The sequence below is a fragment of the Cyprinodon tularosa genome, unplaced genomic scaffold (assembly GCF_016077235.1).
Source record: "Cyprinodon tularosa strain WSP-4 unplaced genomic scaffold, ASM1607723v1 ctg241, whole genome shotgun sequence".
Lineage (NCBI taxonomy): Eukaryota > Metazoa > Chordata > Actinopteri > Cyprinodontiformes > Cyprinodontidae > Cyprinodon > Cyprinodon tularosa.
This window is the reverse complement of record NW_024038899.1, coordinates 169,028-193,428: the sequence shown is the minus strand read 5'-3', so window position 1 is coordinate 193,428 and position 24,401 is coordinate 169,028. Positions and strand designations below refer to the sequence as shown.

The 24,401-nt window shown below is 39.4% G+C and overlaps 2 protein-coding genes across 9 annotated transcripts in view; one reads left to right on the top strand and one right to left on the bottom strand.

Annotated features, from left to right (window-relative positions):
• apba1b (amyloid beta (A4) precursor protein-binding, family A, member 1b) overlaps positions 1–11,167 on the top strand; it is a 42,524-nt gene extending 31,357 nt beyond the window's left edge. Inside the window, exons 6-13 of the mRNA XM_038287621.1 lie at positions 100–132; positions 282–368; positions 2,930–3,130; positions 5,533–5,712; positions 6,795–7,007; positions 7,321–7,440; positions 8,405–8,545; positions 10,696–11,167. Of these exons, the coding sequence (XP_038143549.1) occupies positions 100–132; positions 282–368; positions 2,930–3,130; positions 5,533–5,712; positions 6,795–7,007; positions 7,321–7,440; positions 8,405–8,545; positions 10,696–10,767 (1,047 nt within the window). The 3' untranslated portion in view covers positions 10,768–11,167. The remainder of the gene's footprint in view (positions 1–99; positions 133–281; positions 369–2,929; positions 3,131–5,532; positions 5,713–6,794; positions 7,008–7,320; positions 7,441–8,404; positions 8,546–10,695) is intronic.
• A 4,636-nt stretch (positions 11,168–15,803) lies between these two features.
• The window catches only part of tjp2a (tight junction protein 2a (zona occludens 2)), a 75,754-nt gene continuing 67,156 nt past the window's right edge, over positions 15,804–24,401 (bottom strand). For 4 of the 8 annotated variants that reach the window (XM_038287613.1, XM_038287606.1, XM_038287612.1 and 1 more), the window contains 6 exons: positions 22,773–23,084; positions 22,472–22,690; positions 22,336–22,350; positions 17,533–17,610; positions 17,289–17,374; positions 15,804–17,213 (listed from right to left, as the gene is read on the bottom strand). In XM_038287613.1, the coding sequence (XP_038143541.1) occupies positions 17,066–17,213; positions 17,289–17,374; positions 17,533–17,610; positions 22,336–22,350; positions 22,472–22,690; positions 22,773–23,084 (858 nt within the window). In that variant the 3' untranslated portion in view covers positions 15,804–17,065. Of the gene's footprint in view, positions 17,214–17,288; positions 17,375–17,532; positions 17,611–22,335; positions 22,351–22,471; positions 22,691–22,772; positions 23,085–24,401 lie in introns of those variants that run through there. The other 4 variants (XM_038287608.1, XM_038287609.1, XM_038287610.1 and 1 more) reach the window with 4 other exon arrangements.

Below are 24,401 nucleotides of genomic sequence, written 5' to 3'. Positions count from 1 at the left end.
CAGAGGATTGGGGGACTGCGTTTTTTCATTTGTCTCTTTGACCTGAAACTATTATTCCATCTTTTTCTGAGGATGTTTTTTGCTTTCTGATCCCTGCAGGCGGCTCAGAAACAGGCGAAGAACAGGAAGAAGGTGAGTCATTTTGTTTTTTTGCATTTATGCCAATAAGGACTCTTCTGATGAGTAATTTGAGGTAGGTCTATAACCAGAAGCTCCTGTCTGCTTTTATTTCGATTGACACCCCACTTCCACCTCTTTTCTTTACCCTCGTGTGTCTGCAGAGTCCAGACAGTGAGACTCCGTCCACTGCTGAGGTTGACCTGTTCATGTCCACACAGAGAATCAAAGTCCTCAATGCAGACACGCAGGTAAAAAAGGCTCCTCCGGGTTAAACTGCAGATTTCAGGTCGTAGAGTGATGGAAAGGCTACAGACATAGAGCAGAAAATCAGACAAGAGCATTGCTACGGGTGTTTATTTCAAGAAGGAAACAAGGCGGAGTACTGCCGCCTTCAGTGGCTCTGAAACGGTCCACAGCCCTTTGGTGGTCGAACTTAGATCTGTTAGTTCTAACAATTGGAATGGCAGCAATTTGACATTTTAAAGTCGTATGGGAATCATATTTAAATGTCAAATCATTCTGGCTTAAACATGTATATAAATGTATTCTTTATCAGACAATATTGTCCCAAAATTCTGTCTTAAAATCTGTCTTTTATTTTCCTTATCGTATGCAGGCCAGTTAGTTCTACGTCAGCCTGAACACCTAAATTCGGCCAATCATATATCAATGGTCATCTGTCAATCAAATTTATTCGGTCATAGCTTCTTGATTCATATGTCACAGCTAATATACGATAATAATATAGAATCATTTCCTTTCCCATTGAGTTCCGTCCCAGTGTTCACGGGGATGGACGTCTGTGTCTTCAGCAGGCGTAGAGCTAACAGAACTGGCAGCGTTGCGAGGCAAGGGCTCAAACATGTACGGCTGGAAGCCTTCTACACCAAACCAAGCTTCTGCCGCCCTGGCGTCCTCTTCCACAACATCTTTGTCCCCGCTTTCCTCCTCTAAATAAAAAATGGATGACGGAGGAGACTCATCCACGACCTCCGACACTAAACTCTCCTCCTCTTGCATGTTTCCTCTGTCCATAGCGTTCCTTGACAGTGTCGTTTCTAAGTCACCAATTTAGTGCTACTTGGTCCCAATGGAATTTCCCATTGGGACCAAGTAGCACTAAGTCGCTAACTGGTTAGCAAGATGCTTCCGAGAAAACGGCCACTATCAAACTTGCTTGCGAACCTTCCGCCACGACAATCCCGCCCCCTTGATAACGGACCAATCACATTCACTATATTCACCTGTGTAAAGTCGTGCATCACTCAGGAGAATTCAGAAATGCGACGGTTGGAACGGCCGCTTCCCTACGACTTTAATGCCGGTTCTTATTGATTAGCATGTGTTTAAAAAAATTGTGTTCTTTATAACATCTACCGTATATAAAGAACAGGTCTCCCTCGAAAAAGAGATTTTATCTCAAGGGACTTTCTGGTAAAATAAAGGTTCAATAAAAAAATAAAAAATGTGTTTATCTTTGTACTTTGAATTGTATTTATACTGAATTGTGTTATATAAAAAACTTGTCTCACCTCAAACAAACAGCATGGCAATAGTTAAGTTTGCTTCCTGGTGACCAGGCTGTGAAGGGGTTTATGTTATATTGTGTTTTACTAGATTATTCATTGCTGTTATTCTGAATTAACAGAAAACAAAACTAGCAACCTTTCGTTGTCCATCTATATTTTGAAGTCTTTAGGTTGATTAAACATATGTAACATTTTCAAGCATATTCTAATCCGTTTGCAGTAGGGTATAAAGATCAACAGCTTCGGTTAAACTCGTATTACAGGTGGAAGAAGGCTTATTCAATAAAATGAACAAAAACTGATTTGAATTGAAAAAGCTTCCTGGATGGGAAGCGAAACGTCTTCAAACTTGGAAACAAAGTCCAGTGGATTTTTTTTTTTTTTTTGGGAGTCATTCACAAACACTGTAAAGCAAGGGACCAAGACAGCTGCCTTGTGGAATTCCACACACAAGCGTTTCAGTGAAAATGAACCATTGAAAGTAGCACATTTTTTTTCTGTTAATCAAATAACTATTCATGAAATGTAATGCATGACCTTTGAATCCATATGCAGATACCTTCTCAAGTATCAGTAAATGATCAACAAGAGCAAGAGCCGCACTAAAAGTCCACAAATTCAATTCCTACAGAATGTTTACTATCAATTCTGCGTATCCAGTCATCTGTAAGAACTGTACTGGTTGAATGTTCCTCTTTATAGGCATGCTGAATGTCAGAATAAGGATCATTAATTTCAAAGTAATTCTGAGTTTGTTTACACATTAGTCCCTCCATCAGTTTACTCAGGACAGGGAAGATGCTCATGGATCTGCTGTTTCGCCCACTCAGTGAGAAGCAGGTTTTGTTTTCCAGATAAAAATGTTTATTTCAGCTGTAACTGAACCATTTTTATTATTTTTAAAAGTGGTATCTAGTATGAAGTCTTAAGTAAATATATGAATATCATCGCAAAAACAATACGGTGACCATTGTGAATCTTATGTCTGACAATTAACCAAAGTATAAAAAAAAACCTAGAACTGGAATGAAGCATTATTAACAAAAAATAATAATAACATCAAACCATCTCCAAAAACAAATTCAAACAACTGAATAAGTAAAAAAAAAAAGTCTAATAACCCTGATTAAATCAAAGTAGACTAGGATGATAAATCCTGAATTAATAAAGCCATAAATGCTGAATGTTAGCCCCTCCAGGGTCCAGGCGGAGCACCGCTGGTTTTACGTCAACGGTATCGCCTTCCCTACCTCTCATCTGCTGTGATTTCTGCCCATCAGGAGGCTTTAATGGACCTTCCATTGAGGACCATCTCTTACATCGCTGACATCGGCAACATGGTGGTCCTGATGGCGAGGGGGAAGATGGTGAGGTCCCGCAGCGCTCAGGAAAACCTGGACCACGCATCAGAGCAGAGCAGCATGAACCACGACGACAGGAGGATGTACAGGATGATCTGCCACGTCTTTGAGTCTGAGGATGTGAGTTATTGGATATTGAAAGGCCTTCATTCACTTCTATTCAGTCTATTTCTATAGCGCCAAAACACAACACACGTAATTCTCAAAGTATTTTACAGTTCACCAGATCATTTAGTCAGATTGATTCAAAGTTTTCTCTGTAAGGAAAACCAGTTGATTGCATCGACTCATTGACTAGAAGACAATCCCTCACACTAAGCATGCTTGTAGCGACAGTGGAGAGGAAAAACTCCCTTTTAACAGGAAGAAACCTCCAGAAGAACCAGGATCAGTGTGAGCGGCCATCTGCTGAGGCCCACTGGGGTTCAAGGAGACAGAAGCAGAGACACAAAAAGCAGGAAGTACATTATAAACATAATGACTCAATAAAACAACGTTTCAAAGAACTAAACCAGTTTTGTATCATAATTTAACAGCTACCGTCGCTCTACCTCATTTTTTACTTCAAATTTGCTAACATTTAATATCTGAAAAGCTTAGAGTGGTAGAACTTTGACTCCGTGCAACTTGCAGATTCTTTATAAACTCAATAAAAGCTTTTACATTCTTTTGCCAATTTTTGAATTTTATATTCGTTTTATAATAAATGAGGTTTAAAGACAGTTGGTCTTAGTCTGAACACAGCTGGAATAAATGTTGCTGCATTAAACACTTTTTTTGTAATTTCCTGAAATAGCTATTTTATATGGAAAAACAAAGTGAATCAGAAGGACTGCAATTTTTTGATTTATTTCATAAAACTTGCTCAGAATTGCCAGATGTGGACGCCCATTTCTGACTCAATTTAATCCCAAAACGTCAATACTGGTTTTCACCAAAACGCCGCTTCGCCTGATGTCATTAATACAGGCAGGTTCAACTGATCAGTCACTATGCAGACAGTCGATCATCGCGTTCAGTGGGTGGTAATAGTGAAACGAAATAGTGCGCCATATTTCATTTAATTGGTGGAAAGCTATTGATGTTTAATTGAAAAATAAAAGGGAAACGCTGTTTCTTTAATAAGACAGCAGGTCATTGCTGAGGGATTAAAACTGCAAATTTTCTTCTTCTTCTTCACACAGTGGAAACATTTTAAAGCTGTTATTAGATTCTATAGTCTAATTATGAAAACGTTAAATAGACTTTTATTGTAATTTGTATAGACAGAGTGTATGCATAATGAAATTTTGTTTTGTTCAGCTTTCATACAGTGAATAAGCAGCAGCTTAGCAGCAAAATGAACGTTTTCATTTCATAAAGTGCAGCATTGATTAAAAAACATGGTGCAAATACGCATTTATATGGAAGTTTAGAGCATTTCAAGCACTAAATTATATTAGTAAAAATATAGTTAAGTATTTCTGACTGTTTTAGGTAAAGTTTTAGTCTGGAAATCAGCAGCCTGAAGTCACCCAATCCATTTTATTCTTGCCCATTTCCCGAACTGTGCCTGATCTTTTCATGACAGTCTGCACTGCAAAAACGATCTAGAAATAAGTAAAAACGTCTTAAATTAAGTGTATTTCCCCTTAATTTGAGTAGGTAAATGAGATAGTTTGCCAACAGAATGAGTATTTCTACTCTGATAAATAAGATAATTAGATAATATGCACTTGAAATTAAACAATGCTATTCTGTTTTCTTATTCTAAGTGTAAATTGCCTCGTTCCATTGGCAAGATGTCTCTTTTACTCCCTTAATCCAAGGGCAAATGCACTTATTTTAAGAAAAAAATGACTCGTCTAGATTTAGATTTTTTCCAGTGTGAACAACACGGATCAGTTTTTTTCCATTGCTAACCAGGATATTTGGCTGTGAGGTCCTGAATCCGATGCATGTCTGACATTTTCAAGTGCCACCCATGACTGGACGACCTGTTGGCATTCATCTTCTGCTTCTTCCTACATGGCAGCAAGTAGAAAAACAACAACTATGGCAGACAATGATCCTAAGAGCGTTAAAGCCAGTAAAGGTGTCATTTTATTTCTTATATAATAAAGTTTTTGTGAGGGAACCTTGTAGAAGATTTATTTATTTATTTATTTGAATGGGGACAAAGCACATTAATGAACATCAGTATAAAAACAAATGTAAATATGCCGGATTATAGCTACAAAGCTAGTTTTCATCCGTTGTACCTAGGCAGGCAAATACATAAGAAAGAACATATAACATACAATATAAGCATCACAAGGAAATGTTAAAAGATGTCACAAATAAAAACGGAGCTGTAGAAATCCCAGAAAAGAGAGGAAGTCAGCACGTTTGATCTGTTCAAGCCTTCTAAACCGAATCAAGACTGTTGATGGAAATTTATTAGAAGCTACACCTCTGGATTCAGAGGGATGCTGTTGGATTAATGAACCTTTTTAGATCCTTGAGGTTTCCGTCAGTGATGTGATGTGATGTCCGCCCTCCAGGCCCAGCTCATCGCCCAGTCCATCGGGCAGTCCTTCAGCGTGGCGTACCAGGAGTTCCTCCGGGCCAACGGCATCGACCCCGAGGACCTGAGCCAGAGGGAGTACAGCGACCTGCTCAACACTCAGGACATGTACAACGACGACCTCATCCACTTCTCCAAATCCGAGAACTGCAGAGACGTAAGCCAGCCAGCAGGGGGAGCTAAATGTATTCATTTAATCCCGTTCCTGCTTAAAGGAATAGTACACCCAAAACATGATTAGCCTTCATTTTCTACTCACCCCCACGCTGAACAACACTCTGGAGTACTTTTTTGATATCTCAAATGCATCTGGAGATCTGGGAAGCTTCTTGCTGTCTGCTGACATTCAAATAATGGAGGTCTATGGCGCCCGAGGCAGAAAGGTCCATAAAAGTCCACAAAAAACGTGTCAATATTCCTCCATACTGCTCGTCCAATGTATTCCAAGTGTCCTGAGTGGGTAGCATCCAGAATTTACTCGAAACGAAGTCATTTAGAATGTTTTTAGAGCATAAACAGTAGTGTATAGGATTTCCTGAAAGCGCGCACATGCGCGATCTCGACGCTACGGAAGCCTGCAGACCAAACCAGCGCATTCAGCTCGGCAAAGAACTCATGCTCTTCCTCAACACTGAAGTCCTCAGACATTTTTCTTTCGTTGTTTCTTTCTTTGCACAGGTAAACAGCACATTTCTTCTTCTACGCTTGCATTATCGGCAGAGCAGACGCTGAATGCGCACTTTCATCTGGTTTGGTCTGCCGGCTTCCGTAGCGTTGTGAAACGCGCAGGCGCGCGCTTTCAGGACTTTGTGGACTTTTATGGACCTTTCTGCCTCGGGCACCATAGACCTCCATTATTTGAATGTCAGCAGACAGCAAGAAGCTTCCCAGATCTCCAGATGCATTTGAGATATCAAAAAAGTACTCCAGAGTGTTGTTCAGCATGGGGGTGAGTAGAAAATGAAGGCTAATCATGTTTTGGGTGTACTATTCCTTTAAATCATAAGAATATTTTACTTTTTATTTTACATAAAACATTAGTCATCACATTTTTTTTATGATAAGGGTGTAACCAGCTTTCAATGCATGTGTTCAGTGTCATTTCTGGCCCTCTGGTTTGGAGACACAGCGTCATAAACAACCTTCCTGTTCTCAGTGGGAAGGAGAATCTTACAAACTCTGACCTGCAGCAACAAGGAAAACATCTCGTGACGTTTGCTTCCTCTTGTTTACCTGCAGGTTTACATTGAGAAGCAGAAAGGTGAGATCCTGGGGGTGGTGATCGTGGAGTCAGGATGGGGGTCCATCCTCCCCACCGTCATCATCGCCAGCCTGATGCACGGCGGCCCGGCAGAGAAGTCCGGCAGGCTCAACATCGGGGATCAAATCATGACCGTAAACGGGACGAGCCTGGTGGGTTTACCTCTCAGCACCTGTCAGAGCATCATCAAGGTAAGCCCCGCCCCCCCACTGTCGCACTCGCCTGTCACCCCAACTGATTTCCCTTTATAATTAACTTTAACAGCTGCTCAGATATTCTAGTCAGCTTTAAGCTTCTTCCTTATTAAATTAGGATGGTAGTTTCCTTTTTAACATTTTTTTGCGTTGGTATTTTATGATTCCTGCGCCCCAACAGAAAAAGAAAAAAAAAGACTGGCTCCTCTTTTAAGTTTGATCTAGAGGCATTTCTGCAGCCTGCAGGCGCAGATCCTCTCTGCGTTTGTCTTTTGCAAGGATAAACAACTCTGGATTTTGTTTTCCTCAGGGTCTGAAGTCACAGTCCAGGATCAAGATGAACATCGTCAGGTGTCCTCCAGTTACCATGGTGCTCATCCGACGGCCGGACCTCCGATATCAGCTCGGCTTCAGCGTCCAGAACGGGATCGTAAGTAAAGAAACCGGAAAAGCGATTCAGCAGAAACGGGATGCAAGGAAAAACACAGAAGCTCTAAACCAGGGGTACCTTCTACTGAGAAACAACAAAAAAACAGGGAGATTTACTCGGTAAAGCAGGAACAGCTCCGATCTATCTTTGAACCTCAGAAGAGACGCAACAAAACACAGAAAAGTCTTTTTCTTTTATGGGAAAATAAAAAAACTGAGTTTTCAGGGTTGTTAGTAGGAATATCTTAGATCTTTGTGAAAAATGATCTAGAAATAAGTAAAAAATGTCTTAAATTGAGTTGATTTACCCTTATTTTGAGTAGGTAAATGAGATAGTTTGCCAATGGGATGAGTATTTTCACTCTTAGTATTAAGATAATTAGATAATATGCAATTCAAGAAAAAATGAGGGTACTTTCTATAAAGTTATAAGGTAACAAATGTTATTTGATTTCATCAGAAAAGGGGACAGCTGAACACCTGAGTCCAGGACCAGCGGTTAGTTTCTATGGAAACAAAAGGTTTTCAAAGTTCATAGCACACTGCAAAAACAATCTAAAAATGAGTAAAAATGTCTTAAATTAAGTGTATTTACCCTTAATTTTAGTAGATAAATAAGATGATTTGCCAATGGAATGAGTATTTTTACTCTTTAAATAAGATACTTAGATAATATGCACTTGAAATAAGACAATGGAATTGTATTTTCTTATTTTAAATATAAATTGTCTTGTTTCATTGGCAAAATGTCTCTTTTATCTCCTCAATTCAAGAACAAATGAACTAATTTTAAGAAGAAATTACTTACCTAGATTTAGTTTTTTTCCAGTGCAGCCGTAGCCTACTTTCAAATTCTGCATCAATAACTTAAGCATCCGTCATGTTTAATCCTTAGTTTGATCCCAGATCTCTGGTCCCTGATGATTTGGAGTTCAGCTGATTATTTTGTTTTTTTTACTGTGCAGATCTGCAGCCTGATGCGAGGCGGCATCGCCGAGCGCGGCGGCGTCCGGGTCGGACACCGCATCATAGAGATCAACGGCCAGAGCGTGGTGGCCACTCCTCACGAGAAGATCGTACAGATCCTGTCCAACGCCATGGGAGAGGTGAGAACAGAATAACCTGAACTAGTCTGAAGCTTTAATGCACATTTCATATCATCTCCTCCTCTGGAACAATCGATAATTAAGGCAACAGACGGGGATTAAAGCGCAAGAAAAAAAATGCTTAAAGTCGACTAATTGAGGAATGAGGATTTAATTATCTGGTGCTTCAGAAGGATCCCATCCTCCTTTAAAGGAGCAGAATTCCTCTGGCGCTGCTGATTAGAGCGGAGATCTAATGGAAACCAGTTATTCTTTTTATTAAATGATGCGGTTTCCTCCAACCTTTCATCATCCTTTTTGCTTCACTGTAGTGGGAATTTATCGGCCTTTAAATCCCTTTTTGGCCCAGTTTTCTGTCCAGTTCTTATGAGAGGACCTGTTCAGACTCAGAGATTACGTGAAAACGGTCACATCTAGAAATGATGAACATTTGTCTTTGTTGCAGCTGCGTGTGCAGGGTGAGGGAAATGTGAAAACACAAGCAGGGCACCATAGAAATGATCCATTTTTGAATTTATTGCTTTGAACCCATCATCCCATCTTCAGAAACATGACTTGCCTTTAGGTATGGAAAGCTGTCTTGGATTTAATCCACCTCAATGGGTAACTATTAAGCTAACAGTGGAAGGTAACATATTATTACCTTAATATAAAAACATTTTACTCTGGAAAAAAACTGGGGAAAATGTATTTTTATTCGATAAATTGATTCTTACTTTAAATTTTATATAAATAATTCTAAACAACTTTGCAAATATTAATCTTGATGGTTTAAAGATGCGTTTTTTTAAACAAAAGTGTCATAATATGAAAAAAATAAACATTTAACGCTGGAATATAACTTTTAGAAACCTTTCCTTTCATAAGAGTTTAAAAAGTAAAAAATATTTTCAACATTTTCTTAAGGTAACCCAGCTTCCCCTCCCCCATAAACACACAGTAAGGAGATGGAGGGATAATTATCATTTTTTTCCCAGAGAAAATGATTTAAATTGGTTAATTAATGCCTTTTACCCTCCTAAAAAAAGTTTGGGTCTTTGATCCTCCGCAAAAATTAAACCAAACATGATTGATAAGGTGTTTAAAGATATTAAAGCTTCACTTGAAAATAGACGAAACGAACAAATACGGTTGTTGATGCCGTTTTTACTCCCATGGTTAATTGATTTTATAGAAATGTTTGTATAGTAAACAGTTGAAGTCATGAGTCAACTTTAACCTTTATTTCATTCATTAAAAATAAAACAACCATCCTTAAAAGGAGGAAAAAAAATCTGAATTAAAAGGGTAAAAAGTATAAACTTAGAATATTGGATCAATTTAAAGACAACTGACTCAGCTCAGACGTTCAGCAATAAAATCTTAAGGAAAAGTTTTTCATCTTCTGGTCTATTCTGTATTAATTAGGGGTGAAACAATCCGATTAATTATTTAACTTATCATTAACTGAAGTATAGAGACTCTTAAACATGCCTTTAGCTGACAGATCAGTGTAAAAATATATATAAATATTTTGCTTTTAAGTTAAAACTTTTTCCATTTTTCAATATGCTCATTCTACACTGTAAAAAATCAAAATCTAGAGAAGTTATTTTTTTTCTTAAAATAAGTGCATTTGTTCTTGGATTGAGGAGGTAAAAGAAACATTTTGCCAATAGAACAAGACCATTTATACTTAAAATAAGAAAACACAAATCCATTCTCTTATTTCAAGTACATATTATATAATTATCTTATTATAAGAGTAAACTATCTCATTTACCTACTGAAATTAAGGGTAAATACATTAATTTAAAACATTTTTACTTATTTCTAGATTGTATTTCCAGTGTAGAACCTCTCAAGTAGAAAAAAATTAGTTTGAACTGGTTTAATTCCTCTTAAATTATTCATTTTTAAGGAACCTTTGGCTATTATTGATCAATTATTCATAAAATTAATCAACAGATTAATCGATTAGCAAAATAATGGTGAGTTGCAGTCTTAGGATTAATAATTTGCTTAATCAGCTCTTGGGTTTAACAGCAGATGGTGAAATTCTCCTTGCTTTGCTCCAAATTACCAGAATAAATCATCATCAGGGATTTAGACGACATTTTACTTTTTAAACTGGCAACTAGGTTCAGCTTATTTCTTTCCTTTTCTTCCAGATCCACATGAAGACGATGCCTGCCGCTATGTATCGCCTGCTGACAGCGCAGGAACAACCCGTCTACATCTAATCAGATCACCGTGTTGGTCCTTTTAAAACTGCCCCCCCCGTTACTTTAAACCCCTCCCCCATCCTGGTTGATATCACTCTACTTGCCTTAATCTGTGGAGCTGACGGCCGTGTAAATGGTGCACATCTCCGGTGTGGCAGCAGAAGGCAAATCGTCTCACTATAGGCAGAGTGTTTGTGACATTTTAGGTTCGACCAAAGATAATTTGTGTTTTTTTTTCTCTTGTGTATATTTAGGTTGCAGAGACAATATTAGATCTGGTTGAATAGCTGTAATATCTGAATGTATTTCAATCATGATGGACCTATATTATAAAGCTAAGAGGACTTTTGCAGTGAGAAGGTGAAGGGAGAGGAATGCATGTACGAATCTAAAGAATAAATATGTGAAAAGGCTGTGATTTCTGTTTTTTTTTCCTTTTTCTATTGAGCAGAAAGTAAAACTATAAACTCTCCACCAAAATCTACGGAGGTATATTTGTGTCAAAAATCATATTTTCAGTAAAATAAAAATTCCTTTAAATTCTCAATCCTTTTAGAGTTTTCAAACTGTACTTTAAAAGGTTCCACAAAAAATATGAAATCCATGAAATTTTATATTGAAATAGGTGCGAAGATAAGGAGTTGAGCTAATGGGATAAAATTAGTTTTAAAAGAAAAACATTTCAAGAGTAAAAATCGAATCGTCTTACTTAGAAGAGTGGAAATATTAATTCAGATCTTATTCATCCTGCTCAAATTAAGAGAAAAGTACGTTACTGATTTCTTGCTTTGCATCTAATTTTAAGTCACCATCTAGAAGCTGTTGATCAGAAAAACAAGGCAAGCTTAAATGTAACTTTCTAAAATGAAAGAACCAAGAATATTGAACTTTTTAACAATTATTTCAAAGTGAAAGCAGTCCTGAATGCTACTCCAGAAAAAGGTTATCCTCTGCTTTACTTCAGAACAATTCAGTAAATAAGAAATATTTTACCCTCTTCCATCAGCTAGAATCACTTGTTTTTGCAAACAAGTTTAAAAAAAGAAATATTTATGAATTCAGTATCTTTTAGTAAGTTTTAAAAGACACTCAAACCCAAAAATGTTCTCCTTAAACGAGATCTCGATCTCAGCGAGGTTTCATCTGGTTAAAGGAAATTAACAGATCATTGACTTTAGATGAATTAACCCATCAAAACATAAAAAAAACTAAAGAAAACCTGTTATCACAGTTTACAGCTAATGAAGATAAAAGGAAATTTCAGAATAAAACTAGAGACCCAATTAAAAGCCTTTTTTTTTTTTTTTTTTTTTAACAGAGAAATGCTCCAGCTTCAACAATCACTGGATGCTAAACCATATTTTCAAAATAAAAAACTGCTTCCAGATGACACAGGAACTAGGTCGTCTTTGGGGAAATGTTTCTTAAAAATATGATCATAAAACAGATGTTTTATTAAAACCACAGAGCTCTAACCTGTGGCGTTTACTCTGTTAGCGGCTCTGCTAACTGGATCGCATGAAGCGCAGTGGTCAGTAGCACCGAGAAGGTCTTTGGTTCCAATCCTGGCTTCGGCTCTTCGCCATGAAGTCTGCATGGTCTCCCTGTGGAAGTGAGTTTTCTCCAGGTAACCCCTCCACCCCTCCCCCACACACAGAGTAACAGATGGAGGGAAAATAAATTCAATTCAGTTTATTTCTATAGCGCCAATTCACAACACGTCATCTCAAGGCGATTTACAGTTCACCAGATCATCCAGTCAGATTGATTCAAAGTTTTCTATCTAAGGAAAACCAGTTTATTGCATCGACTCATTGACTAGAAGGCAATCCCTCACACTAAGCATGCTTGTAGCGACAGTGGAGAGGAAAATCTCCCTTTTAACAGGAAGAAACCTCCAGCAGAACCAGGCTCAGTGTGAACGGCCATCTGCTGAGGCCGACTGGGGGTCAAGGAGACAGAAGCAGAGATACAAAAAGCAGCTGTAAAAGGCGGCCCCGTCCAGGAAACACAGCCAGGCAGATTAACTCTGAGCCAGCTCCCATTTCAGAAGATGAAGAGAGCACATCCAGTTAGTCACAGGAAGAGAAACATGACTTAATACTTTTTTGGAGCCTGTAACCTTCCTAAAAATACAAATAAAACAGCTTTTACTTGTTCTTTTTAATATATCAATAAAAGAAACAACTAAAATATTTTACAGTTGCATAACTTTTCATGTATAGAAATCAAGTGATCGACCCTTTAAAAGCATTGTTGGAGCTATTTATTCTTTATTTCTTTATTAATTTGAATCGTGTTAATTCCTAAACTTATATATTTTTTGTATTATTTACAGACTTTATAGGTACATTGTTGAATTTTGTGTATTTATTTTTTGTTGTTTTATCATTTTTTCTTTTATGTAAAACAGGAAGAAATGTGGGAGGTCCACTTCCTATAATTGTAGGAGCCTGGTAAGGACCAGCAGGCATTTGGGTTAGGGGCCTATGGGTTTTTACCAGCGCAAGAGAGGTGACAGAGCAAGGAATGTTTGAACTCTGTAATGCTGCAAAAATATAGGAAATAAATCAACTGAACATCTACAAGTCTGGACTTCAACTTCTTTTGCCTGCGTCAAGAAAACGTGACCCCAGTGCCTATAGTGGCTTATTGGAACTTTATTGGATGTTTGGTTTGACAAACAATCGCCACTACAAGCATCATATCCCACCTCCCGTTTCATTTGTCCAGCAAAGGTGTTAAAAGTTGGTTAAAAAATTTGGAAAAACAAACTTTGAAGAACGTGTAAAAAACTTTATTTAAACTTTTCCAAGAGTGAGCAGTGAAACACTCAGGAGATCACAAACTACAAAAACAGAAATCACAAAAAAAAAAAAAAAAAAGACGATTGTCACCACATTCCCCGACGCTCCTGTGCACAAAAACTTTAATTATAGTGGGTTTATATTCAGTATAAAAATATAAGCAGTAATAAAAAGGTGATTGTCTGCTGACGGCAGCCAAGAAGACAAACTTTACTGTGCTGCACCTTTTTAATTTCTCGTTCAGTGTTTGTTCCAAAGAGCAGCTCATCAGTAATCAATGTAATAACTTTCCCTCCAGGTTAGACTTTGAAAAATAAAATAAAAACGTAACAGCAGGAACGACGTCTCCGCTTCTTTTCTCCAGCTCTCTGTTAGATTTTAAACAGGAAAACAAGCCGAGTGCTTCTGGATTCTTTATATCCAGACTGAAAAATCAGGAACAAGGCACGTTGATAGAGGAAGCGGGCGCCAGGTGCCGACGGACGTGTAAAAATGGCGGGAAGCTGGACGGCGGCGAACGAGGAGCAAACGGGAGCATCTGGGTTTTGTTCTAGAAATCTGGATTAAGCCTCGGCATGAAGCGGCTGCAGCAGAGAAGCTTTGGCTAAAGCCGAAAAACACAAACATTTAAATTAACTGGGGGGGGAGGGGCTTGTTTCCTGTTGAACTGTGATACGAAACACTGGATAAAATTTACTCTTCTACATTTAAATATGCGGAAATTACATAAATAGTTCTGTACAAAAGTATTGTGTCATCCCTTATTTCTTTACAGGCGTCCAGATTTTTTTTTTTCTACCTTTAAAATGTACGGAGCCCCTAAAGGGACATGGAGGGAAAAAATAAACTTTGCGAGCTTTCGCAAAAAATAAACTTTTGCGAGACCTCACAAAAGTATTGCGGGATCTCGAAAAAAATAAACTTTTGCAAGATCTCGCAATACTTTTGCGAGATCCCACAAAAGTATTGCGAAATCTCGCAAAAAAAAACCTTTGCGAGACCCCGCAATAGTATTGCGGGATCTCGCAAAAGTATTGCAAGATCTCGCAAAAAAAAACTTGCAAGACCCCGCGATAGTTTTGCGAGACCTCGCAAAAGTATTGCGGGATCTCGAAAAAAATAAACTTTTGCAAGATCTCGCAATACTTATGCGAGATCCCGCAAAAGTATTGCGAGATCTCACAAAAAAAAAAACTTTTGCGAGACCCCGCGATAGTTTTGCAAGACCTCGCAAAAGTATTGCGGGATCTCGCAAAAGTATTGCGAGATCTCGCAAAAAAAAAACGTTTGCGAGACCCCGCAATAGTTTTGCGAGACCTCGCAAAAATATTGTGGGATCTTGCAAAAGAATTGCGAGATCTCGCAATATTTTTGCAAGATCTCGCAAAACTATTGCGGGATCTCGCAAAAGTTCTTTTTTTCCCCTCCATGTCCCTTTAGGGGCTCCGTAAAACTGGCCTTGATCAACAGTTCATCAGTTTCTGAAGCTCTGAAGTTTCTTTGGACTCTGGCTGCTTTTTTTAATCACTTCCTGTTTTTTCTTGCACCAAAAATGCGATTTTCTAGCTGCAAAAATGTTGCAATTTTATTTCCATGGAGGTTTTCTTTGTTTTACTGCAGATAGCAGCAGATTAATAAACAAGGGGGAATCAGTTCCTTTACAACGTTAATCTCAGATTATTTCATGTTTTACAACCTAAACAGTGAGATTTTAAATCAACTGCAAGAAACAGAGAAAGAAGTTCCAGCTGCAAAAATGAAGTTTGATTTTTAGTATTACAGTGACTCTGTTACAGGGATTAAACTTTGCCATTTAAAGTCAAACCAAACTCGATCGGAAGGAGGCGGCAACAAATCTGAACTTAAAGTCTAAACAAATGTTTGCTTTTTCCACAGCAGTTAAACTTTGAACCAGGATCCAAATTCACAGGTTTATAAAACAGGAGTTAAACGTCTTTAAAGACCAGAAGAAAATTGGTTACTAATTCACTTTTGCTCAATTTTCTCTTCAATAAAAAAGATCAAATGATCCAAGATGCTTTCTGAACGGATTTAACCATTTTATATATGTTACATTTAGTTTTCTGCTAAGATTATTTGAAGCTGTAAATATTAAGGAACATACAATCTAAGCCTCTATTAGACTTAAACTATTTCCTCAATTAAAGTCGTTTTTTCAGGGAGAAATTTCTAATTTCTTAGATTAAAAAAAAAATTCTGCAGTTTTTTTTCTGTTTTTTTTAAACATATATTTTCAAGTTTTTCCCTCCATAAAACTATAGTCACTGCTTCGTCTGGACAAACAGTTAACTTCTGTTTATTTTTCAATCACCTGGAATCTCTAGTTGATTGTTTTCTATGATTATTACACGTTCTCGAGCTCTCAGCTTGTGCTCCATGTACCTTTAATGTTTATTTATAAAGAAATGGATGATTTTATGTTTATCTGGGAGGTTAACAAGGCCTAGTTTATTAATCTCTTTAGGTTGCTAAACATCTCTGGTCTGTTCTGATGCTGGAGAAAGAATTAAAAGCTGAAATAAACTTTTCATGCTGTGATTTATTCTGTAGTTTTTTAGATCAGGCAGCGAGTCCATATGGAGTGAGCTTCATTCCATTAATGTTGCAAGAAAAAACAAAACATTTTGTAAATGGAAAAACAATTGAATGAAATAAGACTTTAAAGTAACTTTGCTGTTTTCTCATTTTTGTTTGTTTATATAAACCTTTGAGTTTTTACAGATTTTATATTTTCGATTCTTTTTGAAAGTAGTTAGGACAACTAAAGAGTTCAGAAAGACAAAAAGCAATTTATAAAAACCTGAAAATATAAAATCTGTAAAATAAAATGCAAATAATCTATAAAAAGAAATTCAATTAAAGAAACAATAATTTGAAAAAGAAAAAAACAGCAAAGTTGCACTTAAAAACGTTTTTTTTATCAAAATGTTTTTTTTCTTACCTAATTTCTGGATTGAATTTTTTTTTTTTTTTTATTTATATTCACAAAATGTGTTTTTTTGTTGGGAACAATAATGGAGAGAGTTTAACTCCGTAACTGGATCATATTCTGCTTCCTGCAGGTTCTGAACGACCTTCATTAAAACTGGAAAACTATTCATCAAACCCAGTTTAACCAGTTAAAGGAGAACCATCCTGATTGGTTTAAAAAATCCTCCAGATTTTGGTCCGGTTCTGAGTTTCTGCTTCGGTTTTCAGCCTCGCAGCTAAACGGCGTGTCGGACGTCTCCTCTTTGCCTCTAGATGAGGCTCCACCTGATTATATTCCAAGTAAACAAAAGGCAGAGAGCCAGAGTGAATATTTACACCAGAACATCTTTCTGAAAACGAGTCGGTCAGGACGGAAGTTCCCTCCGTGTTCAGCAGAGACTCGAACGGCTTTCAGAGTTTAAACGCGGCGGCGAAGCCCAACCTGGTGGCAGGAGATGTTAGAGCAAATAAAGAGTTCAGAGAGCGACAGAAGCTGGTAAATGGGCGCGGCTGGAGCCTCACAGCTCCGTGTCCTTGTACTTCTGAGGGTTGTAGTAGCCCTTCCTGGTCTGCTCGTTCAGCTGGCGGCGGTACTCCGCCTCCTCCTCCGCTCCTCTCGTCTCTGAGTACGCAGGCCTGGACGCCGTCTGCGGCTCAGCGTTGGAGCTGAGAACACAAAAACCAATCAGGTCTAGCCTCCATCGTCCTCGTTTGTGTGATTCAGTCGGAGAAAGCTCTCACCCGATTGGCTGAGGGCGGTTCAGGTTGGGTTTTGGCAGCTTCACAGGGACGGCGTAGATGTCTGGATGCTTCTGGGCGATTTCCAACTAGGCAGAGAGAAGAATAGACCCAGAAACGTCAGAGTGAGGAGCAGCGGGAGAGAAAAGCCAGAACCTGACAGGCCGGCTAAGGAAGCCGTTCAGGGTAGAATGTTTGGCGGCCGAGCCGCAGCACCGGTAAAACTCTAAATGCACACGTTACTGACTCGAGCGTTTTCTGCCTCCTGCAGCTCCAGAAGCCTCTGAGCTCGGGCCAGGTGGTCCATCTTCTCAAACGCTTTGATCTGGAAGAAAAAAAGGCGTGGGTTAATAGTTTGGCGTCTTCATTCAGGGTTAAACACAGAAAGATGGATGCATTGGTTCCTATGAAGCTAACACGTATAATGGAGGTAATGAGACTGTGGGTTCCTACATATTAATGGGATTCTTTATGAATTATTTAGTAATAAATGCACCTTCTTTCTCCTGCAGCAATTTTTCAGATGCTTTAATACAGTAGCAGCCATTCAAAATGGCCCTTCCCTGTCAAAGCCACTGGCCTTCTCATCGGCGTGCATATTCTTTTACTCTGACTCCTCCCTTTCACTGAATTACAGGGTCTGACCAGGAGATGGCGCTTTTCTTTATGTCCTCAAATCATGACAGAAACAATATTTTAGATGCTTAAAGTCGTAGGGAAGCGGCTGTTCCAATGTTTGTATTTCTGAATTCTCCCGAGTGGTGCACGACTTTACACGAGTGAATAAAGTGAATATGATTGGTCCGTTATGAAGGGGGGCGACATTGTTGTAAGTTCACAAGCAAGTTTGATTGTTGCTGGTTTGTTCGAAGCATCTTGCTAACCAGTTAGCATCTTAGTGCTAGTAGGTTCCCAACGGGAAATTCCATTGGGACCAAGTAGCACTAAATTGGTGACTTAGAAACGACACTGTCAAGGAACGCTATGGACAGAGGAAACATGCAAGAGGAGGAGAGTTTACAGGTGCTGGTCATAAAATTAGAATATCATGAAAAAGTAGATTGATTTCAGTAATTCCATTTAAAAAGTGAAACTTGTATATTATATTCATACATTACATACAAACTCATATATTTCAGATGTTTATTTTGTTTAATTTTGATGATTACAAATGACAACAAATGAAAATCTCAAATTCATCATATCAGAAAATTAGAATATTACTGAAGACCAATAAAAACAAAGGATTTATAGAAATGTTGGCCAACTGAAAAGTATGAACATGAAAAGTATGAGCATGTACAGCACTCAGTATTTAGTTGGGCCTCCTTTGGCCTGTATTACTGCAGCAATGCGGCGTGGCATGGAGTCGATCAGTCTGTGGCACTGCTCAGGTGTTATGATAGCCCAGGTTGCTCTAATAGTGGCTTTTAGCTCTTCTGAATTGTTGGGTCTGGTGTATTGCATCTTCTTCTTCACAATACCCCATAGATTTTCTATGGGGTTAAGGTCAGGAGAGTTTGCTGGCCAATTAAGAACAGGGATACCATGGTCCTTCAACCAGGTACTGGTAGCTTTGGCACTGTGTGCAGGTGCCAAGTCCTGTTGGAAAATGAAATCTGCATCTCCAAAAAGTTGGTCAGCTGCAGGAAGCATGAAGTGCTCTAAAACTTCCTGGTATGTGGCTGCGTTGACCCTGGACCTCAGAAAACACAATGGACCAACACCAGCAGATGACATGGCACCCCAAACCATCACTGACTGTGGAAACTTTACACTGGACTTCAAGCAACGTGGATGAAGTGCCTCTCTTCTTTTCCTCCAGACTCTGGGACCTTGATTTCCAAAGGAAATGCAAAATTTACTTTCATCAGAGAACATGACTTTGGACCACTCACCAGCAGTCCAGTCCTGTTTCTCTTTAGACGCTTCTGACGCTGTCTGTGGTTCAAGAGTGGCTTGACACAAGGAATGCGACAGCAGAAACCCATGTCTTTCATACGTCTGTGTGTGGTGGTTCTTGAAGCACTCACTCCAGCTGCAGTCCACTCTTTGTGAATCTCCCCCACATTTTTGAAGGGGTTTTGTTTCACAATCCTCTTCAGGGTGCGCTTATCTCTCTTGCTTGTACACTTTTTTCGACCACATCTTTTCCTTCCCTTCGCCTCTCTATTAAAGCTACAGTGTGTAATTTTCAGCGACATCTAGCGGTCAGACTGCAGACCGCAGCAACATGAACGTCTCCCCCCCACCGCTTCTCCCCCCCAACAGTACGGCGAGCGTTACGGGACAAAATGTCTTCCACGACGTCCGCATCACCTACCTTCTCAAGTGATGAGGTTTGTTTACATAGATAATTTTACAGATAGTATTTCATTAGTCTGTGTAGGGTATAGATTTCATGTAGACTTAAGATAATAAATATACCCGTTATTTTTTCTACGTCGTTGTGACGTTTTGGTGAGCTGCTTTGCATGGTGATATAAACAGACGAAGTAATTGTAGTCATTAGTTTAACAGCGAGATTGTGTTCGCTGGAAGAATATATATTCCCCGTTTACAGAGTCCAAGTCTTGTTTGTGGCACGGGGGTTACAAGGCAAGGAAGAGGGAAAGGAAGAGGGCAGAGAGGCCGGGGTGAGCGTGCAGCTGGGGCCAGGCGAGAGAGGGGAGCCAGCGGGGTGAGAGCAGAGGAGGAAAGGCTTGAAGATCTCCAAAGGAGCTGGAGAGAAGTAACCGAGGTATATATCCAGAAAATTATTTTACAGAAAATTACTGAATCATTACCTGTGAAACGTCAGGGACGTTGCTGAATAAGTATACTGGAGAGTAACAGCATCATCACGCAGCATGTTATTGTTTTAGACAGGTCTGAGCATCCTGTACTCCAAAAACTGCAGTGATATTAGACAATTATGTGTGTAGGATTAATTACCTGTCCAAGAGAAAACTGGCAACTTGAGCGTCACTTTGAAAACCTTTTTCCTCCATCAGTGACTTCCATCGTGTAAATGCCGTGCCAATGTTGATCCGTGTTTTTTGTCGTTTCTTGTCACTCTTGCGTTTATTCTCGTCGTGTTTCCGCTTCTTAGATGACGGGGGTTCGGTGTCCGCCGCTTTTCGTTGTGATACAGAGTAGGCATGATCCTCCATTCGTCTGATGTTTGGCCACACAGTGCCAAACAGTTTGCAAAGTCACTCACGCCTGCCGCCTTGTTTACCTTTCTTGTTACCAAGGCGCAGTATACCTGCTTCTTCTTCTTCTTTGGTTTCAGGCAGACTAAACGCTTCTCAGGCATAATACTGCCATCTACTGTTCAGTACCGTCTCAGTTAATCTCTCTCAACTTGCCGTAGTTATTTTCGAGCGTCATGGGAGATCTCGCAATCGCTAGTTTGTTGCTTCTGCGCTGCCGTAGCGCAAAGATGTCAGCCCCCATGGCTGCGAGACCCGCTCCTATGTAATTATAAATAACGAATTCTAAGGCAACGCAAATGTTATGGTTAAAAGGCTGAGCTCATAGGTGATGATAAATAACATAGTTATGTATAATATATTAAATTTCTGAATTTATATGCCTGTAATTATTACACACTGTAGCTTTAATGTGCTTGGACACTGAGCTCTGTGAACAGCCAGCCTCTTTAGCGATGACCTTTTGTGTCTTGCCCTCCTTGTGCAAGGTGTCGATGGTCGTCTTTTGGACAACTGTCAAGTCAGCAGTCTTCCCCATGATTGTGTAGCCTATAGAACTAGACTGAAAGACCATTTAAAGGCTTTTGCAGGTGGTTTGAGTTAATTAGCTGATTAGAGTGTGGCACCAGGGGCCATCAATTTTGAACCTTTTCACAATATTCTAATTTTCTGATATGATGAATTTGAGATTTTCATTTGTTGTCATTTGTAATCATCAAAATTAAACAAAATAAACATCTGAAATATATGAGTTTGTATGTAATGTATGAATATAATATACAAGTTTCACTTTTTAAATGGAATTACTGAAATCAATCTACTTTTTCATGATATTCTAATTTTATGACCAGCACCTGTAGTGTCGGAGGTCGGGGATGAGTCTCCTCCGTCATCCATTTTTTATTTAGAGGAGGAAAGCGGGGATGAAGATGTTGTGGAAGAGGACGCCAGGGCGGCAGAAGCTTGGTTTGGTGTAGAAGGCTTACAGCCTTACATGTTTGAGCCCTTGCCTCACAACGCTGCCAGTTCTGTTAGCTCTACGCCTGCTGAAGACACAGACGTCTATCCCTGTGAACACTGGGACGGAACTCAATGTGAGAGGAAATTATTCTGATTTCAACCGTTGCGTATATTAGCTGCGACATACGAATCAAGATGCTATGACCGAAACCATTTGATTGACAGATGACCGTTGATATATGAATTTAGGCCGAATTTAGGTGTTCAGGCTGACGTATAACTAACTGGTCTGCATAAAATAACGAAAAAATACAGATTTTAAGACAGGATTTTTTTTAAATACAAATTTTCTAAATTTTGGGACAATATCGTCTGATAAAAAGTACATTTATATACATGTTTAAGCCAGAATGATTCGACATTTAAATGCGACTTCCCTACCACTTTAAAAGGGAATTTTAGGGGAACAGCCAAGGGCCGAGCAAGGAAAGTGGGGAAATTTTGAATGAATACTACTGTAATTCCATAGAGAACTATTATTAATATATATATATATATATATATATATATATATATATAAAAATTCTAAACTAAATGGATTTAAAACATAACATATATTGTATAAATGTAAAACACAAAAACAAAAAACACTGAAAAATAAATAAAAACATAACACGTGTTTGTCATTTTAAATTTATCAAACTTTTTCTGTCAAATTTTAAATAAATTTATTTCAGGAAAACCTTCTAATCCCTTAAAGGAAGTGAATATTGCAGTAAAACCCTGAATTTATCCTCAGCTACTCGCTGATCAAAGTTCAACTGATTCCTACCAGAAAGAGACAACTGGAAACAGCAGAAATGAAATGTTTTTTTCTTGTGAACACATGGAGTTACCTGATTGGTCATTCTCTAGTTCATAACAGCAGAGAGAAAAAAAGCAAAGGAGGAAGAAAAGAAAAGAGTTTACTGAGTGAAGCAGAGAGGAGGAACGGAGTAAAAAAGCAGGAGGATTTGTTCCGCTGGTTCTGACCTTTCCCAGGAAGGACTTGTTAGCCGGGTCGTCCTCGTTCTGCTCCTGCGCCGGAACCTTCTCCTCTGACGACTGGTGCAGACGCCCGATGCTGGGCTTCATGGCCACCGGCGGGGGGGCCGGCCTGCTTCCGGCCGCCGCGTCGATGCTGCTGACGGTGCTGCTGGAGTGGGACTCGTAGCTCCGCGTCGAGTCGGTCCGGGTCTGAGCGCGCACCTGCTGGGGGAGAGGAATGTCCCGTCTGAGAACCGGCTTATTGGGAGGTTTAGGATGGTGGGGGGTGGGGAGGTATGCTTCTGACCTTTGGAGGTTCAGGGACGAATGACGGCGGGGGGCTGGGCTCCCTGTTCAGAACCTCTCTGCTCCCGGCCCGCTTCATCCGCCGCGGTTCTTCGGGCAGGACGGGCTCAGACGACCTGCTGATGGCCGAGACGGGCTGAGGCTCGTCCAGCGGCTCGTCCAGCTCGTTGTCCGTGTAGGCCCCGCCCTCGTCCGCCGTGTCGTCATAGTCGCTGGTCAGACGGCTGTCCATGCTGAGGTAGTCTGCGCTCATGGCAGACAGGTAGGACATGCGGTCGTCATGGAGATCCAGGTCCTCCTCTGAGCCGTCCATCTGAAGGGATTTATTTACAAGGTGGACTGAAGCACTTAATGAGTTATCACTATTACTGCAGCTTTTTCTACCAGACGTTTTCCTTCCACTAAACTTTCAATCAATACACTAGATTTGGCACAAAGGAAACAAAACCTAAGAAATAAAACACTGTAATATGTTAAACTTGACCTTTGTAAACAAATAAAAATAATAAACTTATCTCTGTGTCTGTTTAGTTAGATTTTACTCCCTGAATGTTTCATTAAGTTTTATATACAGTTACAAATAGAAAGCTTACGGCAACCATCATGATGTTCTGCTTGTAAAAGCAAAGCTGTTTGGCTGTCAGCTACCTCTGGGACATCGATTCCCAGAGTCATATTGGAAAAACAGAACCAAAAAAAAAATCTTTTTCGATGTGATTCAGCTTTTTAAGCCGGGTGTACACTATGCGATTTTTTGTAAAGGCCATTTTCAATCGGGCCAACTTTCAGCCTGATCGTCCGTGGTGTAATATAGAGGGGGTAACTAGGGCGATAAGCCTCTCACAACCACCTACGTACAGAATCTTAAGGTCGGGAGAAAATCAAACATGTTTAAAAATCAGTCGGCAGTCGTAAGGGATCTTGCGCTGTAAAAAATGTAGAACTAAATTAGTGAAACTTCCTTGAATTAAGTGCATTTGTTCTTGAATGGAGCAGGTAAGTAACACAATTTGCCAACTGAATTAGACAATTTACATTTAAAATAAGAAAAAAACAACTGCTGTCTCTTAAATTCAAGTGCATAATATCTGATGATCTTATTTTAAGGCTAAATAGAGCTTGGGTGTCATGACGTAATTACTTTGCGTCGCCGCCATCTTGACGGCCTCTTTTACCGCGGCTCAGACTACTGCCTATGACTACCGCATACTGTACTCCCTCTCAGCCGTGTTTTAATTTGATTAATTTCACCTTAACTTGATTTCAACCATGGTAAACCGTTGCTGTATTGTGGGCTGTAACAGCTCAACACATGATCGCCATGGAAACAACATAGAAAATGGGTTAACTTTCCACCGCTTTCCTGCCTGGAGGCGTAACCATGGAGACCAAGCGTCAGAGATAAAAAGTCGTCGGCTAGCTTGGATCGCGGCTGTAAGACGACCGAACATAACTTTCCACAGTATTCCAATGTCATTGAGAGTGTGTTCCCTGCATTTTTATTCTGGTAAGTTAAAGATGCACGGTTTTATTTTATTGCCTACTTTGTTTCTTTCCTTCAAAGTTGGGATCTTTTACGGTAAAATAATAAAAACAGCAGCGGGAAAAGGCTCAAATACGTGAGAAACCC